Source organism: Acanthochromis polyacanthus, chromosome 4 (assembly GCF_021347895.1).
Source record: "Acanthochromis polyacanthus isolate Apoly-LR-REF ecotype Palm Island chromosome 4, KAUST_Apoly_ChrSc, whole genome shotgun sequence".
In the NCBI taxonomy this organism is placed as follows: Eukaryota; Metazoa; Chordata; class Actinopteri; family Pomacentridae; genus Acanthochromis; species Acanthochromis polyacanthus.
Genome location: NC_067116.1, coordinates 13,158,761 through 13,169,542, shown reverse-complemented (window position 1 = coordinate 13,169,542; position 10,782 = coordinate 13,158,761). Strand labels below are relative to the sequence as shown.

General features: G+C 37.5%; 1 protein-coding gene across 1 annotated transcript; it reads left to right on the top strand.

Moving 5' to 3' along the window:
• Positions 1-1,694: 1,694 nt before the first annotated feature.
• si:ch211-284e20.8 (uncharacterized protein LOC563738 homolog) lies at positions 1,695-10,433 on the top strand. The gene is made up of 8 exons (XM_022205450.2): positions 1,695-1,845; positions 2,026-2,226; positions 2,472-2,579; positions 3,965-4,043; positions 5,137-5,303; positions 7,104-7,217; positions 7,607-7,741; positions 9,993-10,433. Exons 2-8 carry the CDS (start codon positions 2,029-2,031, stop codon positions 10,248-10,250), a joined length of 1,059 nt encoding a protein of 352 aa, XP_022061142.1. The 5' UTR covers positions 1,695-1,845; positions 2,026-2,028; the 3' UTR covers positions 10,251-10,433.
• Positions 10,434-10,782: the final 349 nt, after the last annotated feature.

The window sequence follows — 10,782 nt, the reverse complement described above, 5'->3', positions numbered from 1 at the left end:
GACATAGAGACAAACAATCACAATCACATACAATTTAGAGTTACCTATTAACCTGAGCATGTTTTTGAACTGTGTGAGGAAGCCGGAGTACCTGAAGGAAGCCCACACATATACAAGGAGAACATGCAAACTCCATGCGTAAAGATCCCAGGAAGGCCAGGACGTGAACCAGGGATCGTCTAGCTGTAAGGCGACAGTGCCAATACAGTGCAGCCCCTAAGATGTCAAACCACTGTGTGAAAAATGTGAACAATATTCTGTAATAGGTTAAGGAGTCACTAAAATATGGTTCAAGTTGGTTACCAACTAGGAGTGACTTGATAAAAGTCTTGAACATAACCCCAGACGCATTATCTTGAACACATATTAGTAACATGAGCTTTAGACATTCAGCAAACAGTTGCTATCTGTGTTGTAGTCGGACTCACATTCCAGATGTCTATGAGTTGTTATGAGTTCCTCTAGATAGTGATTTTTCTCTCTGAACTGACCATATGATGATCAACAAATGTTCTAATGATAAGGTATTTCACCAAAAATCAAAGAATCCAAAAGTCCAAAAGCTGAAAACAGCTTCGTGTCTCAGAACTTTTCTTCTTTTCTCTTCAATAATCATGTTTTATCTACTGTACATCCCTGTATATAAAATAGATATAAATGTATTTAAACTAGCTCCACCTGCTGCAGCTACAGCTGTATGAATGACTTGCATTTAATAATAAGAATCTAATTATGTCATCAATAAGAGGGACCAAACCAGTACTTTTTCTTGAACACTTTAAGTCCTTTGTACCACTAATACTGCTAATATAGACAAACATTTACCTAAGTGGACTTTTTATCGCATGTCTGTTACTTGTAATTGAGTATTTTAACACTGCTGTATTGGTATTTTTATTTCACTAAAAGGATCTGAATACTACTAATACTTCTGCAATACTTCTACCACTGCAGACAGTTATGACTGAAGGACATCTCCTTAAAAAAGCTTTTAACCCTCACACATATATCTACATTTTTTTGTGCTTATCAAGCCAATTTTTTTCATACAAACAAAGCCAAAAAATAGCAAAAACACACAGCCAAAGAGTGTCCAGTGGTGACCACGACCACTGCACACAAGTAATGGGGAAATGTCGTAAAAACAAACCAATCTATTCAGTGTAAAGGTTTACACTGCATGTGATTTCTAGAACAATATTTTTAATCTAAATGCTCACAGTGAGTTATCATAAATGACCCAGACTACTATTTTCCCCACAATACTGTCACACAGACAACAAAATAAACAAAAACAAACAAAAGCCCAAAATGAATACTGGTTTTAGCCTGTTACCTCTATAAAGTGTTTGACTTCACTATTCCTGACACATCAGCTCATTGTACTTGATACCAGTTATTTGAATTTGTCATTTACGAATATCAAAAGGAGTTAGTCTGACAAAATAAACAGCTGATTTAAAGAAAATTACGTTTTGTATGATAATTGGCATGCATATGGGCAGTGAAGAAGTGCTGCAGAAAGTATTTGCAAAGTTATCTACACTTTCTTCTTGCTTCCTCCATGGCTCACAGTTCTTTCTTTTTGGAATTTTTAACATTGCTAATGTCTCATTGGAGGAACAAGAAATTAGGGGGCACTGCAGTTTAGGAGTATTTCTCTGACTGAGATCACTTCCCCTGTTCCCCAGTGCACTATGACCCATCAGTCAGCCTGAGCCAGCCATTGGCCTACGGAGCAGCAGATAGCAGCTGTTTGCTCATCCTTTTGGGAAAGAGGGGAAAGTCCAACATCAGTCTTACATGTGTCGGTCGAAACCCTGTCTGTAAAAACTAGGATTACAGGTATTGCAAAAGACAATTTCCAGAACCATGCTTGTGTTAGTCTAAATGTTAAATGATCTAGCAGGCTATGCTGTAGTTGTAGTATAGCTGGGTAAAATTAGGGTTCTTATTGTGCCCAATCTGTGTGTGTGTGTCTGCATGTGTGTTATGTGTGTGTGTGTGTGTGTGTGTGTGTGTTAGAGGATGAGCGTGTACCTGCTGGTCCTGTGTCTGGCTTTATTGCAGCAGGAGGTAGGAGCCAGGCCAGACAAACCAGGCTGCAATAGCCCCGATGCAGTGAGAGTGGCAGAGGAGGCCCTGGAGCAAATAAACCAGGACAGGGCAAATGGATACGTCTTGAGCCTCAACAGACTCTACGATGTGTCTCACACTCAGCAACAGGTTTGGATGAACACTCACACTCACAATGCATGCACAAGGACATAAACAGGGCTCTACACCATCTTGCACTACGCAAAAATGCAGGATTTGCAAAAAGTGTCTGGAAACAGAGGATGGCCCAAGAGGCTCATTTGCAGAGCCTTTAAAAAATAACAAGCAATTAATTATCACACTTGCTTAATTAAATGTCACATCACAATGTTGTGTTTGTTTGTTTGTGTGTGTCTGTGTGTGTGTGTCTCCAGGAGAAACATGACTACAACATGACTATTGATGTCATGGAGACCAAATGCCACATTACCAGCAGGAAACCATGGAAACAATGTGAAGTCAGACAAATTGGAGCTCTTCCAGTAAGTACAATACTGTGTTAGATATTCACTCAACAACATGAGTGTTTTTGTTTTTGTTGTTGTTTTAAACAGAAGTAAGCCCAGTCAAAGGTTAAACAAGAACTGAACCTACTATTTGAATATAGCTTTAGACTGTTGGCACGTTTATACTTTAATTATTGTATATTTTGTTTATCCTTTCATCCTGCATTTAAAATGTTACTTGAGAAAAAGTTCACAAGTATTTTCAGAGAAAATGGATGTTAAAAAAAACACCCCTTTGAGAATGTTCTGCTACAAACACAGTAATTATTTATACCTGGATACTATTGTTTAATGTTGTCGATGTTAGCAAATTGTAAATACTCTTTACACCAGTTGCTAGTTTAACTTTAATCCTAAAAACTGTGAGACCTTAGACATATATTTTCATTGTGTCTCACAGGTGTATTCTATCATTTCAATTATTCATGACCTTTTCAAACATTTTGTCCTACATTGCTTTACTTCATTGCTTCAGTTTTCATTTTATTAAAAAATACCAATGATTTTTTTTTAAATACCAATGTTTTGAGGTCCTTAGGGACCATATTCAAAAGTACCGAATTCCATCAATGCAATTATATTATTTTGAGATATATAAATATTTTAGTTTACGTTTACCATGGCTGCTAATTTTTTTAACATTCATACTGATATTCTCATGTCCTCTGTCTGAAATATGATGTTCTAAGAATTACAACAAATAATTCAATGATAAAAATGTTTTGTGCCTATCAGATTAAATGCTTAGGTTCCATTAAACAGGATATGGCTGAAATAGTGTATCATGTATATGACTGATATGCAGCAGGGTTACCAGGACCATAGCAGTAGTTGATTTCATCATAAAATTATCACATAAATATCTGCTGAAATGGATTGTACTTGGAATAATAGTGACAATTTGTTAAAAAGAAAAGTATGTTTTAGTTTTACACAATATGCAAAATAACTGTAACTTTCCAAAAATAAAAATAAAAGTCTTTTCAATGGCATTAATTACATAATAGTAATGTTCTGAGGAGAAATAAATGAATAGTTTGCCGTGACAGTTGTTTCTTATAGAAGTTTAAACTTGCATTCTCCAATGACTGCATTCAATAGTCCCTGAATGTAAATACGTTGGTATGATGAGGGGTAATAAAGCTCTGTATTGTATTGTATGATCTCATATGTATTGTAGGTGTAATCTTACCAGAAAAGAACTTAGTAAGTAACTGTGAATGTCATGTAAATATAGAGGAATAAAAATGTGTAAAGAAACAAAATAGAAATACTAGTGTACTGTACATGATGTAATAAGTTACTGTCCACATGTTCATGTGTTCATATTTCCAGTATAAAGGTGTGTCTGTGTCTTTCAGGTGTATGGAGAGTGTGAAGTGTCTGCTCACAGTGACACTCAAGTCAAACTGCAAAGCTACTCCTGTACACTTCATGAAGGTAGTTTAAGCTCTTAACTCTTTAGCTGCTTTTCCTTCATTTCTACTTGAAAGACATCCCCTAATTCAATCAGTAACATCTGCCACATCAAAACTGTATGTTAGAGAGAAAACAACAGCCTTGTAACAATGAGTCAGTGACACAGATTTTAATGATTTTAATCTGCAACTCAAGCATATTTCATACAGCACAGCAAAGCTGCTCATTTTAAATACAGCAGTGCTGTGTGGCCTCTTCACTGAATGTACTGCACTCAGTGACTCAGGATGATATTGTACTGGAGGTACAGGATGGAACGGCTTAAATTCTAGCTTTAAATTAGATTTTTAAAAAATCTTTCATTTTACAAAACAAAAACACATTTACAAAGTCTCAGTTGCAAATAGTATTTCAGGTGCATTTTATTCCTTTTTCACTGCTTTGATTTACACAAGGGTGTGAAATTAAAGACATTAATATACACTACTGTTCAAAAGTCTGGGGTCACTCGGGCAGTTTCACATTTTCCATGAAAACTGACACTTTCATTCATGGGGTAACATAATTGCACAAGGGTTTTCTAATCATCAATTAGCCTTTCAGCATCATTAGCTAACACAATGTAGCATTAGAACACAAGAGTGATTGTTGCTGGAAGGAACACCCCTACCCCTATGTAGATATTCCATTTAAAATCAGCTGTTTCCAGCTAGAATAGTCATTTACCACATTAGCAATGTCTAGACTGGATTTATGATTTATTTAATGTTATCTTCATTGAGAAAAAAAAAAATTCTTTCAAAAATATGGACATTTCTAAGTGACCCACAACTTTTGAACAGTATTGTACATTGAAATCTTTCTCTACATATGCTCTGCCACAAAATACCTTCCAGTTAGAAATTGAAGTAAGTGTTAGTGTCTGTTACTGAAATAATATTAAATTTGATATACTGGCAAGTGAAGGATTACACATTTGGATGAAGTAAGCTGTCAGAGTGAAGAGAGGGATGCTGACAGGTGTATTCTGCAGAAGGGAGTACCTGACTGTGCTGTGAGCCTTTGCCTCTGCTGCTTTCCTTTGATCTTCCACCTTCTCCTTGCTTGTGTTTAGTTCCTGCTACTGCAGTGGTGGGAGTGTGTCCCGACTGTCCAACAGCTGACAACTTCAATGAGCCCATCGTCAAGGAGACAGTCAATCTCTCGCTGCAGAGGTTTAATGAAGAGAGTCAGCTGGCTAACTACTTCACTCTGGAGAACATTACAAAAGCCAGTTCACAGGTTAAGGATGCTGGGGGGACTAATAATCAGATAATTAAGTAATCAATAACGGCCTGAGAAAGAAAAAATGAAGAAACAGGTTAATTAGGAACTGAGTCGAAGTGGCATTATAGACAGGGAGTTTGCCTCCAGAGATCAAGGATATTTGTTTAGATTAGAGTTGATGTGTTCACAAGTTAAGATGGACTTTACTGTCAACAGTGTGTCTCCTGTTACAAAGACAGTATTTGTTCTTTGGTTACTCTAAAGGCCATTTTTGGCCATTTTACTTTTGTCAAATATGTTTTGCACTATATCGTCTGAGCCAAGCACGATGACTTGAAAGCAGTGATGTCTGTCCATATCTTTTTTTCTAACCCTGCACAGTCAGTGTTACGTGTGAATTAATTTGGATGAGCCTTTTCCTGATAACATTTTAAAAGCCGCAAACAGCAATACCGAAGGTCACAGTATTGGTACCTTTTATATGGGCACTGCACTGGTTCTTTTCCTTAAGCTAAGAAGGTCATGATAAGTGCTCTACTCTTCACAGTCACTTTATTATCAGGGTTAAACACACATTCATTAGACATGATATGATGAATTTCAGACTATAGGTTCTGAAATACTGTGATTTTCCTCTAACAAAATCTGAGACTTCCCCTGAACAGTTTACGATACTGTACATAGTTTCATTGTAACCCCTGACCATCAAAACATACAGGCAGACATCTCCTTTTCGATGTTGTCATGTTTGGTTTAGAAGTCAGGGTCTAAAATACATAATCACTCTGCCAAGGAGAACGTCAGAATTATGTGACGATTGGAGTTGTTTTCTCTCTAAAACGTCTGTAGAAGTAACACCAAACAGATTTACTTTCACAGATAGGCTGTATATCTCTTAAAAGTAAAAGTAAGTTAAAATCTAAAAATTTACCTCCTTTATTATTACTCTGTCAAGGAATGCGGCAGAGTTATGTGATGATCAGCGTATATTTTTCTGTGTTTTTGTTTGTCTGTTAGCAACATTACTCAAAACGGACTAATGAATTTGGATGGGATTTTCAGGGAAGGTCAGAAATGACACAAGGACCAAGTTATTTGATTTTGGCAGTGATGCAGCTTATAGTCTAGATCCATGGGATTTGTTAAAGATTTCTGTTTCACTGCCAGATAGCAGCATGGTGTCACTGTAACTATGACAACAAGTGAACACTACGTCAGCTGCCTGCTGACGATCACATGATTGAGATCCTACTACAAATCCACCGCTGCAGACTTATTGGGACTTATTCGTCGGAAATGATACAAGGAACAATTGATTAAATGTGTTTCCAAGTTCCATCAATTACCGCTGCCCGACACATATTGAGGTCAGGTAATTCCGTATCTGTGTGTAACTTACACATGCAGAACACACGCCTGTACTCAGAACAAGGTCTTTTTGTTTGAGGATACATATATATAAAATGGCCACTTTCTATGTTGTCATGATTTCTGATCTTCAATAACTAATAAACAACGCTGCGCTTATTAAAAAAATAAATACTGCATTTCTGACGATGCCATATGGGGGAATGAACAGCCTTGGCGGAGTGTCCATGTTGACTTTTGATGTCAAATATGCATCATTTTTCTCTAACTGGTTGTCTTTGCTCATATTTAGTTGGTTGACAATATGTATGTTTAGAAAAACATTACGGCATTACATGTAAAAGTGGACTTTTCCAAAAGCCAAAGCTTTGGTTAGTAGCTCAGAAATGGGTATGTGCACATGTGTGCATGTGTAAGTGAATGCATTGTCTTTGTGTGCTTTGTCAGTGGGTTGTTGGTCCGGCCTACTTTGTGGAGTTCACCATAGTGGAGACGGTGTGTTCAAAGAAAACAGAGGCCAGTGAACTGAGCAGCTGCCCTCCTATGGACTGTCAGTTTGCTGTGAGTAGCATACAGTGTAAATCTAAATGCATTAAGTGTGTTTACTAGATTAAACTGCACTTGGTCAGCATTGCTTCTTATTAAAGTGGCAATCACCTAATGGCTGCCTGTTAAATGTGCAGCTGTCCTGAGATGATTGTTAACTGTACTGACAGAGGGTAGCTTTAAAAGCTTTAAAAGCTGGAAATGGAAATACTAAATGTTTTATATGCATTTGTACTGATAATGTTAAAGTTAAAGCTCATAATTTATCATATTTTATTTCTTTAAAATTGTAGTGGTTGTTTTTGTCTACCCTGTCCAAACGTCTACTCATTGCTGATGCTCCAAACAAGTTGCTACGAAGTTGAAAATCCAGACTCAGCTCTCTCTGATTTCTTGTCTCTCAGCATAGAGGCTTCTGTCAGGGCTCACATGTGGCTCACGAGGACCAGTTTGAAATCAGAAATCCTGTTGGAAAAAAGGACAACTCATTTCAGAATCGGAAGCCTGTAGAGGTGAAGTGTGAGATCTATGAACCTCAGGTAACTGCTCCAGCTGATCAACAGCACAATATGATGTAATACAGTGGTCTGCAAAAGTTTGGGCACCCCTGATAATTTTCAAGGTTTTCCTTTATAAATCACTGTTTGTTCGGATCAGCAATTTCAGTTAAGTATATCATACAGCAGACGAACACAGTGATATAGAAGTGAAATGAAGTTTATTGGATTTACAGAAAGTGTGCAGTAATTATTTCAACAAAAGTAGACAGGTGCATAAATTTGGGCACCCTTGTTGTTTTATTGATTTGATCACCTTTAGCTCTAATTATTGGAACACAAAATTTGTTTGGTAAGTTCACTGACCTTTGACCTACATACACAGGTGAAGCCAATCATGAGAAAGGGTATTTAAGGTGGCTAATTGTTAGTTGTTCTCCTCTTTGCATTTTCTCTAAAGAGTGGCAACATGGGAGTCTCAAATCAACTCAAATGATCTGAAAGCAAAGATTGTTCAACATCATGGTTTAGGGGAAGGATACAAAAAGCTAGCTCAGAGATTTCAGCTGTCAGTTTCCACTGTGAGGAAAATAGTGAGGAAATGGAAGACGACAGGCACAGTTCTAGTCAAGGCCCCTAGTGGCATTCCAAGAAAAATCTCAGATAAGCAGAGGTGAAGGATGGTGAGAACTCAACCCACAGACCAGCTCCAAAGACCTACAACACTATTTTGCTGCAGATGGTGTCACTGTGCATCGTTCAATTATTCAGCGCACTTTACACAAGGGGATGCTGTATGGGAGAGAAATGTGGAAGAAGTCTTTTCTGCACACATGCCACAAACAGAGTCGTTTGAGGTATGCTAAAGCACATTTGGACAAGCCAGCTTCATTTTGGAATAAGGTGCTGTGGACTGATGAAACTCAAATTGAGTTATTTGGACATAACAAGGGGTGGTATGCATGGCGGATGAAGAACACAGCATTCCAAGACAAACACTTGGTACTCAGAGTAAAAACTGGTGGTGGTTCCATCATGTGGGGCTGTGTCGCCAGTCCAGGTACTGGCAATCTTGTTAAAGTTGAAGGTTGCATGGATTCCAGTCAGTATCAGCAGATTCTTGTGAACAATGTTCAAGAATCAGTGACAAAGTTGAAGTTGCGCCGGGGCTAGATACTTCAACAAGACGACCCTAAACACTGCTCAAATTCTACTAAGGCATCCATGCAGAGGAACAAGTACAACGTTCTGGAATGGCCATCTCAGTCCCCAGACCTGAATATTATTGAAAATCTGTGGTGTGATTTAAAGCGGGCTGTCCATGCTCGGAAACTATCAAACCTGACTGAAGTGGAGATGTTTTGTAAAGAAGAATGGTCAAAAATGTTATTTCTGCAAAAGGAGGATCTACTAAATACTGATGTAATTTTTCTGTTGGGGTGCCAAAATTTATGCACCTGCCTACTTTTGTTTAAATAATTATTGCACACTTTCTGTAAATCCTATAAACTTCATTTCACTTCTCAAATATCACTGTGTTCGTCTGCTATATGATATATTTAATGGAAATTGCTGATCCGAACAACCAGTGATTTATAAAGGAAAATCTTGAAAATTATCAGGGGTGCTCAAATTTTTGCATACCATGTACATCTCATGTTTAAAAATGTAGAGGTTCCAAAGATTCATCTCATCTATTGATTTATGTGTTACATCTCTGATGTCCTTATAATGGATTGTTGGAGGCATTAACACAAATTTCCAGTAACGTACACTACCGTTCAAAAGTTTGGAGTCCTTATTCTCGAAAGAAAAGCAGGTTTTTTTTCAATGAACATAACTTGAAGTAATCAGAAATACAGTCTAGACATTGTTAATGTGGTAAATGACTATTCTAGCTGGAAACAGCTGATTTTTAATGGAATATCTCCATAGGGGTACAGAGGAACATTTCCAGCAACCATCACTCCTGTGTTCTAATGCTACATTGTGTTAGCTAATGATGTTGAAAGGCTAAGTGATGATTATAAAACCCTTGTGCAGTTATATTCGCATATACCCCAAACTTTTGAACGATAGTGGGCTTTTTATATTTTAACACTAATTCAGATTTTGTATGACGTGAAAGAGACATTTTTAGTGATGAAAAATACTCTGGAGCTCTACTTACCTTTACTTTTGTCTTTACTTAGTTTTTACTTTAGTCTCTTTAGCTCATTTTTTTTTCAGTTATCAAACTACAGTTTTTTGAGAGCAAAGAAGCTGTTTCTTACTCTCTTCTTTTCCTCTGTAGGCTGCCACAGTGGAGGAACAAAGCCATGTAAATGCAGACAGCGGGCACACTGAGCCTCAGCACCACAACCACACACACCTGCACCCCCATGAGCACACACACTCAGGAACAGCCAGCTCAGACATCACTGTCTCCAAGTCACACGGCTCTCTGGGGACTGTGGTGGATAAGCCTGCCTCTCCCAGATCTTCCCCCTCTGCCACCTCCTGCCCCGGCCCTCGCAGACACAATTTGGGTTTAGAGAGACTCAAGATCTGATTGGCTGCACTGATCTTTGTTCAGTTACTCAAACTGATTTTTTTTCTTGCATGTTATAATTAGTTGAAAAAGCGTGAGAAATTGCAACTAAAATATGGGAGGACAGTAACTTATACCAACAACAGTCCTTGTACAAAATCTGATTACACTGAATGTTTGATTAAAGTATTTACACAGCTGGAAGTTGTGTCATTTCTCAAGAATATTTTTGGTAAACTGGAACTTAATTATTCAAATATATGTCATAATATAGTGGAATTCTGATTTGAAATGTAGTGATTTTTATGCCTCATACTGTAAGTCACTTGTGAAACTATTCAAGACATACAAAGTATACTAGCACACATAAATCCACATAAATCATGGATAAACATGCTCTTTACAACTCCTGAACCTGCCTGACAATAATGACTTTTTGAAGTTTTGTTTCAGTATTAAAGTAATTCAGGGGTCATTGTCTATACAGCCATGAATAATTTGGAGCTGTATAAAACTATTTTGGCATATTTTATGGGAGACAGTTTGACAAAAT